Below are 27,941 nucleotides of genomic sequence, written 5' to 3' on the forward strand. Positions count from 1 at the left end.
ATTGAGCTAGCATGCCATGTTTTTTTACGCATACAAAATACAAACTATTAATTTTAGTCTATTCAAACATACCCCATTTAATCTGAAACAAGCACTCATTATGATCAGGCCAATGAGTGGGTGTGGCCAACGCACCTGAACATACTTAACAAGATAGAGGATAGAGTTTTTTTAATGCTGAGAACAGAATATATATGTTTTTAAATAACATTCGTAGAAAGTTCTCTAAACGTTACTATTTTTCTGTGGTTTTCATGGAAAGTTTTTGTAAGCCTCCTTCTGAAAAATGTGAGAACATGACTTTAAATAGAACCATGATGAAACCTGTAGGAAACGTTATGCTAATGTACAGAAATTCCCACAGAAGAACATTGTTTCTTAACATTCTTGGAACAATTAGAGAACATGACTTTAGATTGAACCATGATGAAACATTATGCTGAAGTACTTTTAAAAAAAAATGTTAATGTTCTCTGAACTATTTGAGAATATTCCCAATGTCAAACCAGTTGAGCAATGTTCCTACAGTAGAACATTACCAGAATTGAAATTAAATGTAAACATGTTTGAACTTTTAGGAAACTTTCTGTTAAAGTAATGAAATACCAAGAAAATAAAGTTTTGTCAAGTTCCTTAAATGTGCTGAGAATGTTTCAAAGCCAAGCAACAATCCTGTACCATTCCCAGAAAGTTGTGGGAAGGTTGTATACAAAATAACCATAGGACAACCACGCTCTCACCAAGCTCTAAGAAACATAAGGTTCTCAGAACGTTATGTGCTAGCTGGTTGTTTTTTTTAGGCTCTTAGCCTGAGATGAACCCAAATTATTCAATTTTGACCTGTGTAATCTTTATAATTCATGCACCCTCTTAAAGCTGTGTGTGCTACTCTTAGTTAATCAGGGGTTAGTTATCATGACGATTCATTTCTTCAGAAAATATTTGTGAAATTGTCCTCTGAAAAGGTCTGTCTCAATGGAGCTAATTCTGTGTATTTCTGTAGTATGTCTTTGGATTGTTATCGCACCACTACCCCAGCTACGCTCCATTCTACTGCCTTGGTTATGACGTTGGCAGGCTTGGCCATGCGCTAGTCCTCACAGCTGCCTTTGTTTTAGATGGATGATCCCACACAAAACTATCAGAGCGATCATCTGACGATCAACACTCACATCTTAAATCCATCAGTCTGAGTGGACAATTTGTTTCTTGCTGTCTTCTCTGTGTACACTAAGACAAATAAAGCACACCATTGCTTCAGAGACAACTCACAAGACTGTTGTAGTAGCTCAATACTTTACAAGGCTACTGCTAAAACCGTGCCTCGGAGGCACCACAGACTGTGTGGAGATCATTGTGGGATGAACATGGACACGTCTGTAAGCCAATTTGACATACATCCAATCTTGCATCATTCTCAGGTGAAGAGAGAGGGGTAGTACTGTGTACCAGGGCCTGCCATAGAGAGAGGGCTTGACAAGACTATGGGCCGATGATCTGAACAGCATACCAAGTCCTGAAAATAAAGGAACAAACACCTCAAAGCACAGAAAATGAAAGGCTTTTTTTGTTGTATCTCTTTATGTCCTGGTTGTTGCAGCTGTTGCTCATAGTGACCATGGAGGTCTGTGGGTCTGCAATTACACAACAACCCGTGGAAAGTACAGTATGTTGAATGGAGGACAATGACATTAATGGTAACAATGTTGAACAGTGTTAGCGATAACTTAATGTACCTTGAGTATCTGCATGGTTTCCATGGTTTCCATGGGACAACCCTTCATGAAACTATGATGAGTATTGAATTAAAACAGAATCAATATTTTACTTTAAGACTCAGATGAGAAATACATTTTGATAGGGTTCGTGCACTTTCACGTTGACCTAATCAAGCTAAATTTTGTAGTGAAGGCCAGAGAAATATTTGCTAAATATTCAGCTCTGGGTCGTGTTACCTGCCAGATCGACGTACACTGAGGAAAATATTTAATCTTAATTTGATAGATCGTTGAGATGCAACTTGATTAACCCTGTGACGAATCTCTCAATGATGTGTGTGAGCCTCAGCCTCTCCCAGTTAGAGATGAGGAGTTTATGACAGAGACATGGCCTTAATCTGAGGTACCGTTTAATGAAGGCATCATGTGATCCATCAGCTCTGATGCAGAGCTCTGGTATAATGGTGATTAAATAGGTTGAGTGTCATCCGTGACGATAGGTGAAGGGGGCCTGAAGCCTAGTAAGAAACCAGCGACCTAAGCAGGGCTAGTGTGGTTCTGCCTATATGACAGTGTGAGAATTGAATGCAGGATGTGTACTCTACTCTTTCACTCACTGTACATTGAATAAACAGTCATTTAGGTCAATGAAATGTTAGTTGACCACAAACATCCTCATTAATGAAATTACATTTTTTGATCAGTTCACTTCACGTATCCCATTGATAACTGTCTAAGGTCCTATCTCTTCTGACTGAATGGTCATCATGTGTTCCCATCTGCTCCTCAGGTTTGGACCTCCATTCCTGATGAGGGAGGACCGCTCCATCTCCTGGGACCAGCTGCAGCAGAGCATCCTCAGCAAGCTCTACTACCTGATGATCAACGGAGCTCAGGCCCAGGTACAACACTGGAAGACCATAGCTGACACACAGCTAATGGCTCAGTGACTCTCCAACGCTAATCTTTAACCCTGGGCTAGTGTGTTTTCTCCCTGTCATATCTCTCTATGCCTTGTCTTCTAGTGCAGTATGGGCTACCTCTTGAGTATAAAAAAACACCTAACCAAAACTACCTTACGGCATGTGCATATACAGTCAGGTTCGAAATCATTGACCCCCTTGATAAAGATGAGCATTACTGTATAAAATTACTGTATAAAATAAATAAATCAAATACTGAGCTATATTGTATGCTACATTTTTTTATTATATTATTTATACTAATACAATTGCTCAGAAAAAAATGATTTTGTCGAACAAGTAATATGTTTTTTCTCAAAAAGTTAGGCGTCTAAATTATTGGCACTGAGCCTTCTATGAGTTGGAGAACACATTGTGAGGGATCTTAGACCATTCCTCCATACAGAATCAATTTGGATCCTTAATAACCTTTGTCTGTGCTTATGGACTGCCCTCTTGAATTCAAACCACAGGTTTTCAATGCGTTTCAAGTCTGGAGACTGAGATGGCCATTACAAAATATTGATTTTGTGGCCAATTAATTACTTTGTAGATGTCGATGTGTGCTTGGGGTTATTGTCTTGCTGGAAGATCCAAACCAAGTGGCTTGTTTGCACTGTCTCCACCTTTGTTGGGACAACTGCAGAACATCGGACAAACATGTAATGATACAAATGGAAAAAAAACAGTCTGCTTAAATGTGCCCAGCTGTGTGACCTCTGATTGCGGCTCAGCGCAGCATAGCATGATGTTAATCATGTCGTAAAAACAGATTTCCAGTTAGTGTCTGACTGTCAGGCGGCTGCATGGCCATCTGTCTGTTTGCTAAAGGGTCCTGATGTTTTAGGGAGAGAAAAAAATGACAGGTTAGCATTCCGTGAAGGGAGAAGGAGAGACAGAGATGCCATGAAGGAAGAATAAAAGAGTGTTAAACTCTCAGTAATTCTCTGTATTGGATTTATCCTGTCCTTTTTTAAACCTCCAGTTGGCTATTTAATTAAAGTCTAGCTTACAAAATCAGTGTAAGGAGCCTACCTCAGCCAAGAGAGAGACATCCAAATGTATGGTTTGCCAATTCTCTAGAGCTTGAAAGGACAGATACGAGTCAACCTGTGGTTTATGGCAGCAATCACTTACTTCCAAAAGTGGATTTTCTACCCTTATCTAATTTTAGACCACAGCAATGGAGTCCAATAGCAGCATAGTGGCAGTAAGCCAGTCAGTCTGCCTCATTGGATCCTGATGTTGCCTCTCCGTTGCCTGACATCTCAGTCAGCATGGAGCTGCTCACTCGGGCAGACAGGGTGACATGCTACGTATGCTACGCTAACCATTCAGATGACATGGTGCTGGTGACTGTGTATAATTAGAGAATAACAGCACCCCTCCTTGAGCAGGCTGTGGCTCAGACTCACAGCTGTAATTCATGACACTACATGATGTCCTCACAGTGACACACTCTGTGAGGATGGGGAACTGATGAGATTTAATTGAAGATGCAATACGGGAGATGGAGAATGTGGAATGGAGAATGGATATTTGTCACACAGAGACAGACCATGTTACAGACAGATGATCAGACAGATGATGTTATGGTAATACGTGAGGGATTAAGCAGAAATCCGTCAGTGCTTAGATTGTAATGGGAAAGCATCAGAACATTATTCTCACGTGTAAATAGTGTTGCTATCTACCAAATCATAATGTTCTCTTAACACAAGCAGTAATTAACCCAGGTAGATTTAAAACTGAAAGAAACTGAAAGCAATGATTTTCTCTTGGAGTGCGTGTGCTACTATAACAACTATTGTGTCTAATTCAGTATTGTTTGGTCTCCTCTTGCCTCATGCAGCGTTCTGGCTGAGACAGGTAGAAGCTCAGAGGTGTAGTGTTGCGTGGTGTTGAGTTTTAGCTGTGTTTTTCTTCCTATCTACACAGCAGTCATTCTGACAGGGTGTGACATTACTCAGAGCCAGACCAAACGTTGTTTCTTATTTGTTCATTTTCCCTCTCACTTACTCATACCTTCTCACACACCTGTCACACACGCACATACACACACACCTGAGCTGAGCCTCTTTCTGCTTCACACACACACCAGTGCTTTTCACACATTCTTAGACTGCAGCCCGCAGTGGGTGGGATGCACACACACACACACGGGTATATACTGTATCTGTGTGTGGCATGGGTGGTCTTTGCATGTAGACACAAGTCTATCATGCTAAGCAGAATACAGGGCTTAAACAAAGTGGCTAAGTACTAAATGAGAGGAAAACAAATTTCAGGTCCACTTTTGTCATCTTTCGTTTCAAGCTTTTTGACAGGTAATTGACTTTGAAGACTTTGGGAAGGTTGAGGTATTCTAAGTGAATGCGTTCAATAAAAACATCTGAGACGGCATGGAAAGCTGCCAGAGGGTAATGCAATAAACACTAGGACCTCAAATATGTAGCTGCTTTACACATGCATTTAGAGAGGACAGTGTGACCCAGTGGGAAATCCATTCTTCTTCCATTTTAAACCATTCTGGCATTTCAGTTGGAGCAGTCATAAGAGCACTTAATGTGTTCTGTGTTCGCTATCTCAGGTTGAACACAAATATTTAAAAACCCTCTTCAAAAACCCTCTTCAAAAACCCTCTTCAAAAACCCTCTTCAAGACTCTCTAAGGTATTTAGACAAACTGCAGGCCTCACAGATTCCTTTATGAGGTCTGGTTATTCCCCCGACGTCCCAGATTTTAGATCTAGTATCTTTATTCTAGGTTACCCCATGACAGGTCGGTGTTGAGCTGTATGCCCACACGGCATCCTAATGTACAGTCCCATAGCAGCTTTCGACATATAATTCCTCATTAGTATTGTCATTCTGTATACCTTTGCAAGGATTTGTCTTTTTTCAGCGTTTCAATTTTGTTCATAAAATAATGTCAATCCAAATGCATCAAGAGGAGTAGAGGAGTAGTGGCTCCCCCTTTTGGCAATCCATTTAAGGACACCCATTTAAGGACATCCATTTAAGGACATCCATTTAAGGACATCCATTTAAGGACATCCATTTTCCCGCTCCCTCAAGTTTTATTAGTCATATGTACAGGATACACATGGTAACAACAAAATGCTTACTTGCAGGTTCCTTCTGGACAATGCAACAACAATAAGAAATAATTAAAGATAACAATAAGAACAAAATGTAGTTGGCTCAGGAAAATAGAATAAACATTTTAGAATAAGTATAATATAGGAAAGCACAATTTATAGTCCAATATTTAAACATGTATCAGAGAAAGGGGGGAAGTGTTGAAATTGTGCAGTATTAGCGATAGTAAATGAGAGTCTGATTGCAGCAATTGGTGTGTGTGTGTGTGTGTGTGTGTGTGTGTGTGTGTGTGTGTATGTGTGTGTGTGAGCGTGCGTGTGTGTGTGTGTGTCTGTGTGTGTGTGTGTGAGCGTGCGTGTGTGCGTGCGTGCGTTTAAGCGGGCAGGTGTTAAGAAGCACGGTTTGGCGGGTCATGTTTCGGAGGACGCATGACTCGACCTTCGCCTCCCGAGCCCGTTGGGGAGTTGCAGCGATGAGACAAGATTGAAATTGGGGAGAAAAGGGGGGTAAAAAATAGAAACCCTCTCTGAGCCTCTTGGTGTCAGACCTTATGCTTTGATACCGTCTGACGGACGGTAAGGGAGTGAACAGCTCATGTCTGGGGTGTGTGGGATCCTTGACGATGCTGCTGGACTTCCTCAGGCACCTTTTCAAGTACATGTCCTGTATGGGTGGGAACACGGCCCTGCAGACCACCAGCAACAGTGCAATATCTGAAAATGTGGGACAGACCACCCCTTCTGACCATCCCTGAAAGTCAGAATAACCATGTTCCACATCATCATGGTGATGTGCCAAGTGACACTTTGCTTCTTTAAAACTTGACTACTGACATGCAAAAGATGCTGGGACTGTATTGACAATGGACTAATGAAAATAATACTAAAATATAGTTTTGGAGGGAATTTTTCTTTTTAAGTGTTAAACAAACCCTGAGAGGGCTGTTAGACAGACGGGAGCTGCCCCCATCAGGATGACAGGAGAAACAGCAACCATCCCATTATTATCCTGCTATAATAATGGAAAGGTTTTGTCGATCTTATATGATTTACGCCTAATGAATTTCAAAGCCATGCTATTATGTTATTAACTGATTCATTTATTTTTGTTTGTTTCTGACATGGAAAGTCAACATTTTCACACTCGTAGCAGCAGCCGTCGTAGAAATAGGAAATACCTTGAACATCTTTGCAATATTTACAGTATTTTCAGGACTGTAGTGTTTCAATCCTTTCAGGACGAGTCGGTTCAGTGTTCTCCTACTTACATAATGCCTTCACCACCTATTTTTGGTTCTCTCCTCTTCACAAGAATCAGTGTTGTTGTTTATCCTGGAATCTGGCCAGCAACTCACAGGAATTCATTTGAAGGAGAGGAAATCAATTTCATTTTCTGCAAAGCACTCCAGAACATCCAATCCCAGCAGGTCTCTGAGTAAAAAAACACATTTCTTCTCGATTTTTCAAATGCAATCGAAACAAGCATAAGGAGGGTGATTATCTTTGGGATTATTGGGTGTTTCACATCGAAATTAACCTGTGAAACTTTGGAACCAGGCAAAATATATATTTTTTTATTGATTGTGTTCCTGGTAGTACCTTCCAAACTAGAACAGTTTCTCCTGTATATTTCGCAGAGATGAGGCGAAAACTAACACAAATCTTAATGATGATTCATTTGGAAAGACCCACCCTTTCCTGGCATCCTCCAAGTTTGGTGCAGGGCCCCAAGCCTATCAAAAAGATTCAGAGGCTTTGGCCAGGAAAAATGTGGTTTGGAACTATGAACTCTTCAATGTATTGATTTGAATGCGTGGTTGCTCATCTTCTCTCTGGTGGCAGTATTTCAAACGGACCCATTAGCAGTTGGTTATTTTCTCTATTTGTCTGTCTAAAAGCCATACAACTTTTTCGTAATCTCTTTTTGTGTTTTCTCAAGCCAATCAAATCAAATGTTATTTGTCACATGTTCCGAATACAACTGTTGTAATGCTTATTTACAAGACCGTAACCAACAATGCAGTTTTAAGAAAAATAAGTGTTAAGTAAAAAATTGATAAGTGAAAAATAGAGCAGCAGTAAAATAACAGTAGGGAGGCTATATACAGGGGGTACCAGTAAAGAGTAAATGTGGAGGCTATATACAGGGGGTACCAGTACAGAGTCAATGTGGAGGCTATATACAGGGGGTACCAGTACAGAGTCAATGTGGAGGCTATATACAGGGGGTACCAGTACAGAGTCAATGTGGAGGCTATATACAGGGGGTACCAGTACAGAGTCAATGTGGAGGCTCTATACAGGGTGGTACCGGTACAGAGTCAATGTGGAGGCTATATACAGGGGGTACCGGTACAGAGTAAATGTGGAGGCTATATACAGGGGGTACTGGTACAGAGTAAATGTGGAGGCTATATACAGGGGGTACCAGTACAGAGTCAATGTGGAGACTATATACAGGGGGTACCAGTACAGAGTCAATGTGGAGGCTATATACAGGGGGTACCAGTACAGAGTCAATGTGGAGGCTATATACAGGGGTACCGGTACAGAGTCAATGTGGAGGCTATATACAGGGGGTACCAGTACAGAGTCAATGTGGAGGCTATATACAGGGGGTACCAGTACAGAGTCAATGTGGAGGCTATATACAGGGGGTACCAGTACAGAGTCAATGTGGAGGCTATATACAGGGGGTACCAGTACAGAGTCAATGTGGAGGCTATATACAGGGGGTACCGGTACAGAGTCAATGTGGAGGCTATATACAGGGGGTACCGGTACAGAGTCAATGTGGAGGCTATATACAGGGGGTACCAGTACAGAGTCAATGTGGAGACTATATACAGGGGGTACCAGTACAGAGTCAATGTGGAGGCTATATACAGGGGGTACCAGTACAGAGTCAATGTGGAGGCTATATACAGGGGTACCGGTACAGAGTCAATGTGGAGGCTATATACAGGGGGTACCAGTACAGAGTCAATGTGGAGACTATATACAGGGGGTACCAGTACAGAGTCAATGTGGAGGCTATATACAGGGGGTACCAGTACAGAGTCAATGTGGAGGCTATATACAGGGGGTACCGGTACAGAGTCAATGTGGAGGCTATGTCAATGTGGAGGCTATATACAGGGGGTACCGGTACAGAGTTAATGTGGAGGCTATGTCAATGTGGAGGCTATATACAGGGGGTACCGGTACAGAGTCAATGTGGAGGCTATATACAGGGGGTACCGGTACAGAGTCAATGTCGAGGCTATGTCAATGTGGAGGCTATATACAGGGGGTACCGGTACAGAGTTAATGTGGAGACTATATACAGGGTGGTACCGGTACAGAGTCAATGTGGAGGCTATATACAGGAGGTACCAGTACAGAGTCAATGTGGAGGCTATATACAGGGGGTACCGGTACAGAGTCAATGTGGAGGCTCTATACAGGGTTGTACCGGTACAGAGTCAATGTGGAGGCTATATACAGGGGGTACCGGTACAGAGTCAATGTGGAGGCTATATACAGGGGGTACCAGTACAGAGTCAATGTGGAGGCTATATACAGGGGTACCGGTACAGAGTCAATGTGGAGGCTATATACAGGGGGTACCAGTACAGAGTCAATGTGGAGACTATATACAGGGGGTACCAGTACAGAGTCAATGTGGAGGCTATATACAGGGGGTACCAGTACAGAGTCAATGTGGAGGCTATATACAGGGGGTACCAGTACAGAGTCAATGTGGAGGCTATATACAGGGGGTACCAGTACAGAGTCAATGTGGAGGCTCTATACAGGGTGGTACCGGTACAGAGTCAATGTGGAGGCTATATACAGGGGGTACCGGTACAGAGTAAATGTGGAGGCTATATACAGGGGGTACCGGTACAGAGTAAATGTGGAGGCTATATACAGGGGGTACCAGTACAGAGTCAATGTGGAGACTATATACAGGGGGTACCAGTACAGAGTCAATGTGGAGGCTATATACAGGGGGTACCAGTACAGAGTCAATGTGGAGGCTATATACAGGGGTACCGGTACAGAGTCAATGTGGAGGCTATATACAGGGGGTACCAGTACAGAGTCAATGTGGAGGCTATATACAGGGGGTACCAGTACAGAGTCAATGTGGAGGCTATATACAGGGGGTACCAGTACAGAGTCAATGTGGAGGCTATATACAGGGGGTACCAGTACAGAGTCAATGTGGAGGCTATATACAGGGGGTACCGGTACAGAGTCAATGTGGAGGCTATATACAGGGGGTACCGGTACAGAGTCAATGTGGAGGCTATATACAGGGGGTACCAGTACAGAGTCAATGTGGAGACTATATACAGGGGGTACCAGTACAGAGTCAATGTGGAGGCTATATACAGGGGGTACCAGTACAGAGTCAATGTGGAGGCTATATACAGGGGTACCGGTACAGAGTCAATGTGGAGGCTATATACAGGGGGTACCAGTACAGAGTCAATGTGGAGGCTATATACAGGGGGTACCGGTACAGAGTCAATGTGGAGGCTATGTCAATGTGGAGGCTATATACAGGGGGTACCGGTACCGAGTTAATGTGGAGGCTATATACAGGGGGTACCGGTACAGAGTCAATGTGGAGGCTATATACAGGGGGTACCAGTACAGAGTCAATGTGGAGACTATATACAGGGGGTACCAGTACAGAGTCAATGTGGAGGCTATATACAGGGGGTACCAGTACAGAGTCAATGTGGAGGCTATATACAGGGGTACCGGTACAGAGTCAATGTGGAGGCTATATACAGGGGGTACCAGTACAGAGTCAATGTGGAGACTATATACAGGGGGTACCAGTACAGAGTCAATGTGGAGGCTATATACAGGGGGTACCAGTACAGAGTCAATGTGGAGGCTATATACAGGGGGTACCGGTACAGAGTCAATGTGGAGGCTATGTCAATGTGGAGGCTATATACAGGGGGTACCGGTACAGAGTTAATGTGGAGGCTATGTCAATGTGGAGGCTATATACAGGGGGTACCGGTACAGAGTTAATGTGGAGACTATATACAGGGTGGTACCGGTACAGAGTCAATGTGGAGGCTATATACAGGAGGTACCAGTACAGAGTCAATGTGGAGGCTATATACAGGGGGTACCGGTACAGAGTCAATGTGGAGGCTATATACAGGGGGTACCAGTACAGAGTCAATGTGGAGACTATATACAGGGGGTACCAGTACAGAGTCAATGTGGAGGCTATATACAGGGGGTACCAGTACAGAGTCAATGTGGAGGCTATATACAGGGGTACCGGTACAGAGTCAATGTGGAGGCTATATACAGGGGGTACCAGTACAGAGTCAATGTGGAGACTATATACAGGGGGTACCAGTACAGAGTCTATGTGGAGGCTATATACAGGGGGTACCAGTACAGAGTCAATGTGGAGGCTATATACAGGGGGTACCGGTACAGAGTCAATGTGGAGGCTATGTCAATGTGGAGGCTATATACAGGGGGTACCGGTACAGAGTTAATGTGGAGGCTATGTCAATGTGGAGGCTATATACAGGGGGTACCGGTACAGTGTCAATGTGGAGGCTAAATACAGGGGGTACCGGTACAGAGTCAATGTGGAGGCTATGTCAATGTGGAGGCTATATACAGGGGGTACCGGTACAGAGTTAATGTGGAGACTATATACAGGGTGGTACCGGTACAGAGTCAATGTGGAGGCTATATACAGGAGGTACCAGTACAGAGTCAATGTGGAGGCTATATACAGGGGGTACCGGTACAGAGTCAATGTGGAGGCTCTATACAGGGTTGTACCGGTACAGAGTCAATGTGGAGGCTATATACAGGGGGTACCGGTACAGAGTCAATGTGGAGGCTATATACAGGGGGTACCGGTACAGAGTCAATGTGGAGGCTATATACAGGGGGTACCGGTACAGAGTCAATGTGGAGGCTATATACAGGGGGTACCAGTACAGAGTCAATGTGGAGGCTATGTCAATGTGGAGGCTATATACAGGGGGTACCGGTACAGAGTTAATGTGGAGGCTATATACAGGGGGTACCAGTACAGATTCAATGTGGAGGCTATATACAGGGGGTACCAACCAGTACAGAGTCAATGTGGAGGCTATATACAGGGGGTACCGGTACAGAGTCAATGTGGAGGCTATATACAGGGGGTAACGGTACAGAGTTAATGTGTGGGGACACAGGTTAGTCGAGGTAATTGAGGTAATAGGAACATGTAGGTAGAGTTAAAGTGACTATGCATAGATAATAAACAGAGAGTAGCAGCAGCGTAAAAGAGGGGGAGGGACAAAGCTGTGTAGCCATTTGATTAGCTGTTCAGGAGTCTTATGGCTTGGGGGTAGAAGCTGTTAAGAAGCAACAAACAGTGCCAATTCGAGGAATATTATTGCTGGGGGATGTTGCCTTTACAAATCATTATTCAACCTCCACAATAGATGAAAGGGCCATTTTTACTGACTACAAACCTTGATCTGTCCTGTGCAGACAGGATTTTAGAGGGTATTGCATTCATCAAATTAGGATTCAAAGAACTGTGCTATCCATCACCATATACAAGTCCACCAAGACCAGTGGGATCCCTGATTATACTGTACACTCATAGTTGTACATTACTCTAGTCCCTGCTCCTAACTCCAGTGGCAATGCCAATATTGATTCATTCAATAATCATTATTTTTCACCTGTGGTCGTCTTGCAGAATGCCAGAGTGCTGTTTAAGATCCGTGTGGTGGCAGGATCAGCGTCCTACAGCTACCTCTCCCCCCAGGATGGACGGCCGCTCTACCACCCAGCAGTGAACAGGTGAGACAGACAGCCTCTGCAGGCCACATACTGTAGCTAGCTAAGCGTCTGCGTGTCAGACAGTTAGGTAGTGAGATGAGAAGGTAAGGCCGCGAACAGGCGCTTCATCAAGCTAAAGTGAAGCAGTAGAGGTGTTCAAGCAAGTCTTCCAAGCATTTCAAGAGTAACGTGTCAAAACCACAGTTTCTTCCCTCTACATTTAGTATGGGTAGTTCTTTACTGAGAGGCAGTCCATACTGTGTTGTGGATTATGTAATGCCCTTTTCTTACAGCAGTGAGATATGCAGCCATTTTGTAAGGTTCCTTTTCAGGAGAGGGTGTCTAATGGTTTACATTCTGTGGAAGCTAATTGCTATTTTAAAGGGTGCTTTATTAAGGCAGAATTCCTCAAGTTGCTTAGAAATGTCCATTGGTCCATTTGAATGGTTGCTGGGGGGCGTGGTGCTTTTGAAGTGCATGTGTGCACAGTATTCAGAACACTTCTATTTGATGATGGTGCTACAAGACCCATTCGTGTATTGATATTTCAGTAATATTGCTGCACCGGTGCCCCTAAAAGGTTTATGTGATTCTTTTTTTTTTAACCTTCAACAACACCATCAGTAAAAACATTTAGCATTTCAATAAATAGCTTTCCCTTACTTTGGAAAATAAAGTGATAGGAAGGAACATTCTTCTTCCAGCATATAGTTTGTCTGCTATCCCACTTCGCTCCTTTGACCAGTATAGAAGCATTTATCCTGTTGCTATTTTGTGGGTGTCCATAGCCAGCCTTCATCACGAGCAGGGCTGTGTAGAGTCATAATTGTAGCTGTGATGGTAGTAAATGAAAGCATCTATAGCCTGTGGAGAGATACATGTACTGTCTCTACAGATCTGAAATCTCCAGGGCTCATACTGAGAGGCACCCCGTAGCCATGAAGATCACTGTGTAATGAAATTCTGTTTGAAGTGTTCGCTTGAAGAGTTCAGCTGGCTTTGATTGACTCTCAGCCGAGAATATAATGTAGTTTACCTGAAGGACCCCCAGAGCAAAAGATTTATACAGTCATAGACATTGTGATAGTGAACTTACTATTCTACTCTCTGCCAAGAAAACTGTAGACAATCTTGCCAGCTGCTCTGAGAGATATTTCTGAATTCAAATACTGTATAATTGAGTCCTTTTGAGACTGGATGGATCTCTCGAGGCCATTATAAAAGCACAACTGTCACAGACGTTTTCAGTCAAGAAAACACACTCCATTGTAGTAGAGACTGAAAAATAAATTGTTTCTCTGTATTGTCCCCATTCCACCTCTTCTACTGCTCATGAATAACTAGCATTAAGGAAAATCCCCAATTAATCTGTCACAATTTTTTTTAAATCCCACCTACCATTTATTTCCTATTTATAACTGACCTGATTAGTGGAGCTGGGTTTCTGGTGGGGCTCTATCACACCAAGAAGAGCCTCATGCATTGTTTTAGCTGTTAGGGTTTGGTAAAGCACATAAAACTTGACTTTTACATTAAATCAATCTGATTCATAATATGCTTTAGGAAAGGAAAGGGAAAGGACCCCAACATGATGATATCCAATGCTGTCCAGGTTTCAAGGGGCCTACAGTAACGTTAACACAGACTCTGAATGAAAAGCTAATGTTTAACTACTTTCTTGACCTGCAGAAGATCCAACTCGGATCAAAACGTCATCTTTATTGTGCGTCTGATTAAATCACCATGGGAGCATACCAGAGTTGCGGGCATTCCTTTTTTCTTCAACTACTTTCTTACCATCGATTGTGCTTTAAACATATGTTGTTGTGTGAATAGTTTGTGGATATTCTGTTTATTCAGCCTCTGAAAACGCACTTCTGAAAGCACTATCTACAAATCCATGATCTGCTCCTTTTTTTGAATCCCAGTGTGGTGGATGTTTAATTGTAAGGTCCTGCTGACACCTAGTGGGTGTACAGAGTCTATAAACACATGCTGCTGCACACAGGCCCTCTCTGAAAAGGTCTCGATGCCGCATTTCCAATGGGGATTTACCCTGGTGTTTTACCCAGAAGGCTCAGACTTTTCTGTTTCCATCTACGTGGGCTGGCACCTATGTCTCACGAGGCCATGGCTCTGCTCTGACTTGGAGCCATGGCAAAGCCCTGGGTACTTTTCAGCTGGCATTTACATGATGGCTAATTCTGAACTTTAACACCTTCTCGCAAAACAACATTATTCTTGAATGATGCAGAGCTTGATGATTCTGCTCGCAAATAAGTCTTTAGTGCCATACTCCTAATGGAAAAAGAACAGCGCAGTTTACATCAGAGGTCCCCAAACTGGTTTGCCCCGCCACCCTATTTTGATATTAAAGAATGTTGTGACCCCACCATGTAAAAAGAAAAGTGATGAAATCAACGGCCAATGTTTACTTATTTAATTGGGCTATGACAATCTATTACAAATCAGTCTGATAATACTTTTGACAGTAATCATTTTCTATGATCTTCTGTACAGAAAATAACAATCATTGATGATGTTCTTTTTCCCTGAAATAGTGCCTGATCTTGTCCACTCTGTTCTAATAAGGCTTGTGGGCATTGTAGAGGGAAACAGACACACATGTGACACACATGTGAAGGGGTCATAATATTTTATATCCTAAACCGTTCAAAGGATAGAGCCACATTTGTAGGAAGAAAACAGAAACCTGTCTGTTTATTACAACCACATCTAGCGGCTACCAGAGGTTGCTGACATAACCACAGTTCTATGAACCAAGCAGGATTTTTTCTCCAGAGTTTCTCTTGTGACCCCATCTTCAAATCTGGAGAACCCACATGGGGTTGCAACCCCTAGTTTGGGAAACACTGGCCTACATTAACATAAAACACTGGTGGCCCACTGGTGAGGAGGGTCAGACTCAATGGAAAAGCACCTTAACAAAATGTACATACCACCTGAATAATAGATGGACATTAGGGGATTAGGCTGAAGTTTTACCTTGCTAATCTGATGACCTTTGACCCTTTTGTTCCCAGAGCTCTTAATCTCTGTGGCTCAGGAGGACCGCCCCATGTGAAGCTCATCATCGAGTGGGAACACAGAATCAAAGACTGGTCAGTCATTCTCAGTGACAGTCTATAACCTTCTAGCCCTGAATTATTGTAGACCAACTGTAATCATAAAACAGTATGTATGGTGCTACACATGCCTTATTTTATTAATGCCTGGCAGCCTCTTTCTCTCTCTGTGTACATGTTCCCAACTGTCTGTCTGTCTGTCTGCCTGCCTGCCTGCCTGCCTGCCTGCCTGGCCTGCCTGCCTGCCTGCCTGCCTGCCTGCCTGCCTGCCTGCCTGCCTGCCTGCCTGCCTGCCTGCCTGTCTGCCTGTCTGTCTGCCTGTCTGTCTGTCTGTCTGTCTGTCTGTCTGTCTGTCTGTCTGTCTGTCTGTGTGTGTGTGGTCGGTCTCCTGCAGCCTGTTTGGGAACATCCAGGAGGAGGTGGTGAAGGATGCTGAGAGTGTGAGAGGCCAGCATCAGCAGCACGTCCAGCAGCACAATTGTACCCTGGACGAGTGCTTTCAGCTCTACACTAAAGAGGAACAGGTACATTATCTCCTCCTACGGTCAGGCAACAACCACTGCTGAGTCCAATCTGTTGTCTCACTATAGTCTACAAGGGTGTCAAACTCATTCCACGGAGGGCCTCGTGTCAGCTGGTTTTTGTTTTTTTGTTTAAATTAAGCCCTAGACAACCAGGTGAGTTGAGTCCCTTACTAATTAGTGACCTTAATTCATCAATCAAGTCCAAGGGAGCAGCGTAAACCCGCAGACACTCGGCCCTCAGTGGAATGAGTTTGACATGTGTCATAGAACCTTATGTACCGAACCCACTGACTGAATGACTGACGAGGAGCAAGGAAATCCTTCCTACCTGTGATTTTCATTATACACTGTATTTTTGTTTATAGGGGAGACTGCCTCTAGTTTCAAACAGTCCTTTAAGGGAAATTCATCCAAATTGCTAATTCATTAATCGTATGCTACCTTAAAAATAAGATGCTCATTTGTTATTTGGGTGAACAATCCCTTTAAGGACATCATTATGGAATCCATAATGCTTCTTACAGACCGCCCAGTGTTATAAGATGCAACGTCAACAGTAACATCAAAGGATGTGAATGCTGTGGCATGATGCCAAGAACAAAATCTGCCTTCAGTCAAATCAATCAAGATGACCTGAGGTGGAATTAATCTTTCCAATTGGGCTCTTATTTTCCCGTCCGTGGAGTGTTGGGATTCTATTAGAGCTGTGAATAAACTGTGTTTCTGCTGGGAACTGTATGCTCTCGCTTAACTGTACCTACACCCAGATCGGTGTCTAAACGACTTATGAATCAGAATACGTCTTTCCCTTCGAATGCTTGATTGATCTTCCTGCTCCCAGTTATACTGTACCACAATATATTGTTTACAGTCATGCCCCATCGCTCTGCCCCTCCACACCTCTTTATATGAAGAGGTTGTTTCAGGGAACGTTCTGAATATCCAAATCAGATCAAATGTTGTTTGTCACATGCGCCGAATTCAACAGTAGACCTTACAGTGAAATGCTTACTTACAAGCCCTTAACCAACCATGCAGTTTTAAGAAAAATACCTTTAAAAAGTAAGAAATAATAGTAAGAAATAATTAAAGAGCAGCAGTAAAATATCAATAGCAAGGCTATATACAGGGGGTACCGGTACTATCAGGTATCAAGGTAAGACCCAAGTGCAGACTGTGTGAAGGGGCAGGCAAATGACAGGTCAAGGCAGGCAGGGGTCGATAATCCAGAGTAGGAGCAAAGGTACTGGACGGCAGGCAGGGTCAGGGACAGGCAGAGTGGTCAGGCGGGCGGGTACAGGGTCAGGACAGGGAAGGGAAGGGTCAAAAACCAGGAGGACGAGAAAAAGAGTGGCTGGGAAAAGACAGGAGCTGACAGGAACAAACGCGGGTAAGCTTGACAAACAAGACCAACTGGCACAGACAGACAGAAAACACAGGTATAAATACCCAGAGGATAAGTGTAAGGTGGGCAACACCTGGAGGGGGTGGAGACAAGCACAAGGACAGTGAAACAGATCAGGGCGTGACAGATACAGAGTCGATGTGCAGGGGGCACCGGTTAGTTGAGGTAATATGTACATGTAGGTAGAGTTATTGAAGTGACTATGCATAGATAATAACAGAGGATAGCATAGGGGGGGGCAATGCAAATAGTCTGGGTAGCCATTTGATTAGATGTTCAGGAGTCTTATGGCCTGGGGCTAAAAAGTGTTTAGAAGCCTCTTGGACCTAGACTTGGAGCTCCGGTACCGCTTGCCGTGCGGTAGCAGAGAGAACAGTCTATGACTAGTGTGGCTTTTTACCTTCCTCTGTCACCGCCTGGTATAGCGGTCCTGGATGGCAGGAAGCTTGGCCCCGGTGATGTACTGGGCTGTACGCACTACCCTCTGTAGTGCCTTGCGGTCGGAGGCCGAGCAGTTGATATACAATGCAGTGATGCAACCCGTCAGGATGCTCTCGATGGTGCAGCTGTAGAACCTTTTGAGGATCTGAGAACCCATGCCAAATCTTTTCAATTTCCTGAGGGGGAATAGGTTTTGTCGTGCCCTCTTCACGACTGTCTTGGTGTGCTTGGACCATGTTAGTTAGGTAATAGAGGTGTACGTGAATTTCAAAGCCTGTAATTTGGTTTATGTAATACGCTTATAAAGTTGACATGTGTGATAGATGTCCAGAACATGTCCTCCTCAAGAGCCTTCTCTTAGTTTCTTCCTGAGCATTGTTTGAGTCCTATGTCTGTTTCTGATAGGAGTGAATCATTTCCCATTGCCATTCATGAGGCAAATGACTAGGCTTTCTTTAGCTCCATTTGTGACCAGATTAGTATCCTCAACTGAACATGAAGATTATTGGATACAGCTGCCTCCATCTCCTTCCTCCACTCTTCTTCATGCACACTAATCAGAGGGATTAGAGTGCCGGAGGCGGTCGCCCCAGCAACAGGTTGTGAAAGTGACTGAAAAATTCGGCTTCACATACTGTTCTGATGAAACAGACACGGTCTCATGCACAGAGCTATCACTGAAGACCACCGCGACCTGTATCAGACCACGTTTCATGTCTAAAACATTGTCCACCAGCTTCAAACTGCTGGAAAAACAATATTTTTGCTTATTGAAAATATATTTCATAGCGATTTAGATGGTACAATGATTCCCTACACTATTCAGTGCTTGCTTTCTCACATAAACTGAAATTGAGCGAACAATGTCAAATTTTTGCAACCAGGAATGAGCGATTTTCACTAAATAACACAGCCATAAAGTCAGAACAGCTGCCGCTCCGGCGGGAGAAATCAATAGGAAAAGCACACAGCCAATCACAACACTGGTGGGTAAGTAATACTGTGAAATATTATCATTCCACAATTAGCGACAGATATATTATGGACATTTTCTGAAATTACAATACAAAAATGTAGCACCTTGAGAGAGTGTTATGAAATGATTTCAGTGGGTTGATTGAGGGACAAGATTTTTTTTTTTTTTTTTTTTTTACATGGATGAATACTCTGTCTTTCTTGCCCTCTCTCTGTTTCTCTGTCTCTCTCTTTCTCTGTTTCTCTCTCTCCCTGTTTCTCGCTCTCTCTCTCTGTTTCTCTCTCTCCCTGTTTCTCTCTCTCTTTCTCTCTCCCTCTCGCCCTCTCTCTGTTTCCCTGTCTCTCTCTCCCTGTTTCTCTGTCTCTCTCTCCCTCTCTCTCTCTCGCTCTCTCTCTCTCGCCCTCTCTCTCTCTCTCGCCCTCTCTCTGTTTCCCTGTCTCTCCACCTGTCTCTCTCTCTCTCTCTCTCTCTCTTTCTGCCAGCTGGCTCCAGACGATGCATGGAAATGTCCCCACTGTAAGCAGCTGCAACAGGGCATGGTGAAAATGAGCCTGTGGACGCTGCCTGACATCCTCATCCTCCACCTCAAGCGCTTCCGGCAGGTGGGCGAGCGCCGCAACAAGCTGGCCACGCTGGTGCGCTTCCCCCTAGACGGCCTAGACATGGCGCCCCATGTGGTGAAGAGGAGTCAGAGCACCCGGCTGCCCCCCCACGGTCCTCTGCTCCCCGGCCCCCTGCACCCGGCCTGGAAACAGCCCTGCCCACCCGACGTGGCCCCTCCAGACTTCCTATATGACCTCTATGCCGTATGTAACCACCACGGAGGCATGCACGGGGGACATTACACAGGTTTGTATGGAGGGACTGTCTGGCTGTCATGTTCACATCCTGTAAATGTTCTATGAAATATCAATCTCATTGAAAGTGGTCTTAATCAGCAAGGTGTCTTGAAGTGAGATCCAGTCCAAAAATGTGTTTGATGATGATGATAAAGATAAAGATATGGTGGTGGTTTATTTAGTATGTATGTAAGTACCGGTGTCTGTGTCTCTGTGCAGCGTTCTGCAGGAACTCATTGGACGCCCAGTGGTATGGGTATGATGACAGCAGTGCAGAGCCAGTCACAGAGGGGGAGGTGTGCACACGGGGAGCCTACATCCTCTTCTACCAGAGACGCAACACCATCCCTCCATGGTCAGCCAGCTCCTCTCTCAGAGGTAAGCCTTGTTGACAAGTCCTTTAATTAAGCCACGGTCTGCAATATGTCCTGCAGTTCTATTGTGTCATTTCAATAGATGATATATACCAATTGGTTCTGGAAGAATACTGACCTTTACTAAGTCCATGTAATGGAAATAAGGCTTCTGAAATCCATTATTGGTGAAATGATGGCTTTCGCCGCCCAATAATGAATGGCACTACACTGACAGTATCCAGACATTTTCGAATTTAAAGCATTAATGTTGAAATCAAAAGAGTATATGATTGGCAGTGTGTAATGACCTTGTCCATCGTAGGATGGAGGTACAGTGAAGGCATCTGCATACTAGGTTTGGTTTGCTCCTAGCAGAACTCGGATAGGCAAAGTGAACGTGTACTCCCTTAAAAGACTTTCGCTTGAAAAACGAGAAAAAAGCTTCAATAGTACTGTTTGTCCCTCTTGAGACGCCATAGCCAGTATACACTTCCTCAAAATAGTCCGAATTAATCTAAGATAACTCAAGAAATCTGTCATTCATTTAGATGTTTTTGATCTTAGTCGTGCATTTTTTACATATAACTAAGATGTTTGGTGCAGTATTTCACAATGAAAAGTTTATTGAAGAATCCCTACTGTTGACCAATCACCGACAAAGGGGCATAGACTTCGGATACCAAACTAACAACAACTAACAAAATGTTGTTATAATATATGTGCAAACTCTTCCGAAATGTTTCGCCTACTGTCCCTCTCTAGGAAAAAGAGACAAGTTTGTATGTATTAGCTGTGTTGAGAGTCCAGTAGATGGCACTTAGCTCTCTATAACTTCTACTTCTACAGGCTCCACCAGCTCCTCCACATCAGACCACTGGCTGATCCGTCTGACGCGGGACAGTAAGAGGGGCAGCCTGTTCTCTGGGGGGTCCACCTCTGGCCCTCCTGGCCCCACACCAACCCCCGAATCCCCAGAGCTCCCTGTGTTCGAGGACGAGCCTCTTAAAACAGAGACAGGTGAGTAGCCCATTGGGACACCATTTCCCCAGTATGTCTCTAAATAAATAAAACCACTATGGCTCGCTGTGTCTGATTGGTCTGAAGTTCTGGTTGTTAATCAAATATAATTATCTCTGTGTATAGGGATTTCATTACATCATTAAAAAGCAGATGATTATGTAGATAAGTCGATCAATGAACCATTAAAAAAGAGGAGGAATATGAGGAAGAATCCTAACTGTGTTTGTTTTTCTTCTGGGTCCAGATGGGTTTGAGAATAAGCCATTTGTCCGAGGCACTCAGGGCAGGAGCAAGAGCATGAGGTCACCCACTAAGGACACCCTGAGCAAAGTACTGCCCCTGCGCTGGTCCTTTGGTTCCAAGGACCGCCCCAAACCCTCCGCCCCCAGGCGAGGGGAGCTGGTGGAGTACCTGGAGTCAGGGCGCAGGCCGCGGTGCACCAAGGACCCCATCATCACCCTAGTGGCCACCCCACCCCAGGGCGGGCACAGGGACCTGGGCAGCTCCCCCAGTGGGAGCAGCCTGAGCTGCATGGACAGGTCCAACTCTGAGGCCTGCGACTCCCCAAGAGTACCCGAGGGCCAGAGCAGGCCTGCCGTAGAGAGGAGCTCCAGCCTGGGGCTCAGTATTATCACTAAAGTCAGGGATGACAGCTCACTTGGCCGGAGGTCCTCCAAGAGGTTCAGGCAGGACCAGGGCAGGACCCTGGACCCTCACCCCCATAGAGGCTCTACTGATGGGGTCCACATCAGCCACAGTGCCCCCCCAAGTAGGGACTCCACACTGAAGAGACCCAAGGCCCAAGCAGGGCTGACCTCCAGGGTAGGGGTGCTGCAGGCTGGTCAACAGCCTGAGGAGAGGAAGGGGATGAGGGGTCAGGAGGTAAGGAGCCACGACAGCCTCTTGTCCTTTTTCAAATCAGGCTTCCTGAAGAAAGACACTCAGAGGACACCTAGCAAGGGAGAGGAAGTCCGGGCCAATGGCCATGGACGAACCAGCAAGGTGGCAAACGGTAGTTTGTCTAAACTCTCCCTCTCCAATGGGACCCTGAACGGTGTAGCGCTGGAGGAAAACAGGGCCAACGGCGCCCCTAGAAGTGACTGCCGTCACAGCAAAGGGCAGCTTGTCAACGGGAGGGCAGGAAGTCACAGCTCTGCTGCTGACATCAAGCGTGCCCACAGCTCCAGTAACATCCAGAGCAAACCGGACTTGACCCTGCGCAGGTGTGCCTCCCTGCAGAGGAACGGGCAGGTATCTCCCCCGGCCCCCCGCAGCAGCCTGGCCACAGACAAGCCCAGCTATGCCACCCTGCAGCGGGCACGCTACAGCACCACCTCCCTTGGCAGGCAGCAGAGACCCGTCCCCGAGTCCTGCTTCTGACTCCCTCCGCACCGCTAGGCTAATTGGCTGCTGCCACAGCAGTAGAGTTACCTGGCCTGTGTGTCTCTTTATTTAGAGTTTCTGCCAATGCTACTGTCAGGGTTAGCATGTTAGTGTGAGCTGAGCAGTCTGGCCACCACTGCTAGAGCAGAGGAATAGTCACGGTGTTACTATAAGACAGGTTCTTAGGGGAGGCTTTGCCAACAGTAATGCAGTGCGTAACAGTTAACTGTCTGTCATAGTCTTCTGTTTAATGTAAGTGCCTCTGTGACAGTTCAGAATGATTGTTTGTTGAACACTGGAACCACGCTATTGATTGACACACACCAGGTCTCTGTAGTATAGCCAGCAGAGCTGTTGTTTCTGAAGGGCATCATGTACCCTCTGTTAACACTGATGTTTATTGACATATTGTCTTTGTGTGTACATGAATCTATGCAGACTGTGTTACAATGGAGAGGTAACCCTGCTGCATTGTGATCATATTTATTCCACAAACATGTCAAGCATCTTTCTTGGTTGTATGCTGTCCTTGATTTTCTATTGATGTAGCCGTGGAGGAATATCCTGCACGAAAGGATTCAATTAAATGATTGTCTGTCTGTGCTTCCACCGCAAACTGTTTGCTGAGACCTAATACACGTATGTTATTACTAATATTCATCATGTATCATCTTCTGTCAGTGGCAACTGGCAACTGAAAGAAACAAGTACTGTAATAACCTGGTTGTTACACACCTGTTACTGACTACCGTACTGTAACAACAGTGTTTGATTGGAGGAGAAGTAAGGGTAGAGGAATGAAATGCCGATTTATGTTCGTAACTAACATGATTGAAATACTGGGTTGAAAAGAGGGTAGTTGGCACACCATGTACTCCAGCACAGTGATGGTCTTGTATACTCAACAATAGATTTAATGGATCTTGAACCAAAGTTTGTGTCAATCAGAACATTCATCAGGACCCTGATAAAGGTCTAGATAATCTAGTTGAAGATGCATTGTGGAGCATACAAGAATACCAGACAGTATCTTGGACTTTCTATTTTAATCTAAATGGAGAAAAAAATCATCAGAAAGAGTACATTGACTTGTGTGGACTTAGATGGGTGCTATTATGTGATGGTGAACTGTTGTGGAACCTCCTCACACCAGTGGTTTAGGTCAGCCCCTTCTAGAGCAGCAGGGACAGACTGACAGCCCATTTCAAGGCTTTTAATGTCACTCCCTGTATCTCCCCACTGCTGAGCTCCAGAGAAAGTTACTGCCTGTGTTTCACAATAACTCACCAGGGGGGATTAAACCTGCTCCCTTGTTGCCATGGCAAACTCCCTTAAAGATACCAACTGTGAAGGTGCTGCTGTCTGATGTACTCTGCAGAGGGGCAGGGATGTCTTGATTTTCATTCATTTTCAACCCAAAACATTTCTTGCCTAAGGTTCCAATATACAGTGGGGCAAAACAGTATTTAGTCAGCCACCAATTGTGCAAGTTCTCCCACTTAAAAAGATGAGAGAGGCCTGTAATTTTCATCATAGGTACACTTCAACTATGACAGACAAAATTAGAAAAAAAATCCAGAAAATCACATTGTAGGATTTTTAATGAATTTATTTGCAAATTATGGTGGAAAATAAGTATTTGGTCAATAACAAAAGTTTATCTCAATACTTTGTTATATACCCTTTGTTGGCAATGACAGAGGTCAAACGTTTTCTGTAAGTCTTCACAAGGTTTTCACACACTATTGCTGGTATTTTGGCCCGTTCCTCCATGCAGATCTCCTCTAGAGCAGTGATGTTTTGGGGCTGTTGCTGGGCAACACAGACTTTCAACTCCCTCCAAAGATTTTCTATGGGGTTGAGATCTGGAGACTGGCTAGGCCACTCCAGGACCTTGAAATGCTTCTTACGAAGCCACTCCTTCGTTGCCTGGGCGGTGTGTTTGGGATCATTGTCATGCTGAAAGACCCAGCCACGTTTCATCTTCAATGCCCTTGCTGATGGAAGGAGGTTTTCACTCAAAATCTCACGATACTTGGCCCTATTCATTCTTTCCTTTACACGGGTCAGTCGTCCTGGTCCCTTTGCAGAAAAACAGCCCCAAAGCATGATGTTTCTACCCCCATGCTTCACAGTAGGTATGGTGTTCTTTGGATGCAACTCAGCATTCTTTGTCCTCCAAACACGACGAGTTGAGTTTTTACCAAAAAGTTCTATTTTGGCTTCATCTGACCATATGACATTCTCCCAATCCTCTTCTGGATCATCCAAATGCTCTCTATAAAACTTCAGACGGGCCTGGACATGTACTGGCTTAAGCAGGGGGACACGTCTGGCACTGCAGGATTTGAGTCCCTGGCGGCGTAGTGTGTTACTGATGGTAGGCTTTGTTACTTTGGTCCCAGCTATCTGCAGGTCATTCACTAGGTCCCCCCGTGTGGTACTGGGATTTTTGCTCAACGTTCTTGTGATCATTTTGACCCCACGGGGTGAGATCTTGCGTGGATCCCCAGATCGAGGGAGATTATCAGTGGTCTTGTATGTCTTCCATTTCCTAATAATTGATTTCTTCAAACCAAGCTGCTTACCTGTTGCAGGTTCAGTCATCCCAGCCTGGTGCAGGTCTACAATTTTGTTTCTGGTGTCCTTTGACAGCTCATTGGTCTTGGCCATAGTGGAGTTTGGAGTGTGACTGTTTGAGGTTGTGGACAGGTGTCTTTTATACTGATAACAAGTTCAAACAGGTGCCATTAATACAGGTAACAAGTGGAGGACAGAGGAGCCTCCTAAAGAAGAAGTTACAGGTCTGTGAGAGCCAGAAATCTTGCTTGTTTGTAGATGACCAAATAGTTATTTTTCAACATAATTTGCAAATAAATTCATTAAAAATCCTACAATGTGATTTTCTGGATTTTTTTTCTCATTTTGTCTGTCATAGTTGAAGTGTACCTATGATGAAAATTACAGGCCTCTCTCATCTTTTTAAGTGGGAGGACTTGCACAATTGGTGGCTGACTAAATACTTTTCTGCCCCACTGTACATGACGATCTATTACATTAAATGAATTTCATTGAGTAACTTTTCCTATAGAGTGCTGTAATGCATTTTAATTGTCAGCCATAGGGTACATGCCAATTCAGATATATGCACATTCTGTGTATGTTCTAGTCAGTGCATATTTCCCAGCAACCATGGATGGAAACCTATGATGTGTGTTTTATGTTACATGTGTTTGAGCTTACATCAACTGTATATGAACATATGTAGTAGTAATACGGATAATACCAACACAATGGCATACAGTGCTTCTGTAAAGGGAAAAACACTATTCGAGTAAATGTATTTATCTATTAGATTTCTGAGTTACTTAATTACTTAGGCCCATCGCCCCATGAGAAGCATAGGCCATCAACTGGCCATCAACTGAGTTGACTTCATGTATCTGAAATTATCTAGAATTTAAACCCAATGAAATTATACAATCATTTACTATTCTCCTAAACTATAATGTTAATGTGTAGGACATATACTGTATGATTGTGTTAGCAGACATACAGTAGTAGCTATGCAATATACTGGATGCCCCATATGGTGTCCCCATATGATGACACTACACCATCAACCATCATGACAAATTGGTTGATGACACTACACCGTCAACCATCATGACAAATTGGTTGATGACACTACACCATCAACCATCATGACAAATTGGTTGATGACACGACACCATCAACCATCATGACAAATTGGTTGATGACACTACACCATCAACCATCATGACAAATTGGTTGATGACACGACACCATCAACCATCATGACAAATTGGTTGATGACACTACACCATCAACCATCATGACAAATTGGTTGATGACACGACACCATCAACCATCATGACAAATTGGTTGATGACACTACACCATCAACCATCATGACAAATTGGTTGATGACTCTACACCGTCAACCATCATGACAAATTGGTTGATGACACTACACCGTCAACCATCATGACAAATTGGTTGATGACTCTACACCGTCAACCATCATGACAAATTGGTTGATGACTCTACACAGTCAACCATCATGACAAATTGGTTGATGACTCTACACCGTCAACCATCATGACAAATTGGTTGATGACACGACACCATCAACCATCATGACAAATTGGTTGATGACACGACACCATCAACCATCATGACAAATTGGTTGATGACACTACACCATCAACCATCATGACAAATTGGTTGATGACACGACACCATCAACCATCATGACAAATTGGTTGATGACACGACACCATCAACCATCATGACAAATTGGTTGATGACACTACACCATCAACCATCATGACAAATTGGTTGATGACTCTACACCGTCGACCATCATGACAAATTGGTTGATGACTCTACACCATCAACCATCATGACAAATTGGTTGATGACTCTACACCGTCGACCATCATGACAAATTGGTTGATGACTCTACACCATCAACCATCATGACAAATTGGTTGATGACACGACACCATCAACCATCATGACAAATTGGTTGATGACACGACACCATCAACATTGTCTGATGATACTACACCATCAACCATCATGACAAATTGGTTGATGACACGACACCATCAACATTGTCTGATGACACTAGCTCAAATGTTATGCCTTTATTTTTTATTCGCTTGTTCTCATCAATTTGGTTTCTGCAACCTTATTTAACTTTGTTTACCAAAACGAGCACTTGTTTTGGAAATGACCCTAAATGAAGGATGCTTTCCTTGGGAAGGCATGGGTTGACTATATTTTATATGCAACTTTTGTAAAAGTCTACATTTTATACCTGATTTGTAATTATGTAAATGAAGGCTCCAGATGATCAAATCAGATAATGTATGCTTCTGATTAGAGAGCAACGTCAGGATAAAGCACAAGTGGACTTAACATATATATTGTACCTGCCTCTAATATCTGCTTATTACCATACTGGAATTTATTTGAATTGCAAATTAAACACAGCTTTTCTCACTACTACTCTCTTTATTATATCATAATACAAACCAAGAGATATTCAATTGCATGTGCCATTGTATCTGTCTAACTTGGACTTTAAACTGCCTCGGGCTCTGATCATTTCCATATCACATCATACCAGCTTAACTTACAAAAACAAGGTGTAGAGAACAACTGATTAACAAAAGTTGATCTATTGTGGAGAAAAAAATTGTATTCCAAATGTTTCTTAAATTCATCATCCAGTGTGTCATACACGTTTTGTTGATATTGAGAGAGCACATTTCAAATAGTTCTCT

The 27,941-nt window shown here is 43.9% G+C and overlaps 1 protein-coding gene across 1 annotated transcript in view; it reads left to right on the top strand.

Annotated features, from left to right (window-relative positions):
- Positions 1 to 25,515, top strand: part of usp43b (ubiquitin specific peptidase 43b) — a 95,280-nt gene extending 69,765 nt beyond the window's left edge. Inside the window, exons 8-15 of the mRNA XM_036941255.2 lie at positions 2,509 to 2,620; positions 12,514 to 12,617; positions 15,641 to 15,718; positions 16,077 to 16,206; positions 19,511 to 19,877; positions 20,087 to 20,245; positions 21,070 to 21,240; positions 21,488 to 25,515. Coding sequence (XP_036797150.2) covers positions 2,509 to 2,620; positions 12,514 to 12,617; positions 15,641 to 15,718; positions 16,077 to 16,206; positions 19,511 to 19,877; positions 20,087 to 20,245; positions 21,070 to 21,240; positions 21,488 to 22,623 — 2,257 coding nt within the window. The 3' untranslated portion in view covers positions 22,624 to 25,515. The remainder of the gene's footprint in view (positions 1 to 2,508; positions 2,621 to 12,513; positions 12,618 to 15,640; positions 15,719 to 16,076; positions 16,207 to 19,510; positions 19,878 to 20,086; positions 20,246 to 21,069; positions 21,241 to 21,487) is intronic.
- Positions 25,516 to 27,941: the final 2,426 nt, after the last annotated feature.

This window comes from Oncorhynchus mykiss, chromosome 13 (assembly GCF_057628025.1).
Source record: "Oncorhynchus mykiss isolate SJ-2025 chromosome 13, ASM5762802v1, whole genome shotgun sequence".
NCBI lineage: Eukaryota > Metazoa > Chordata > Actinopteri > Salmoniformes > Salmonidae > Oncorhynchus > Oncorhynchus mykiss.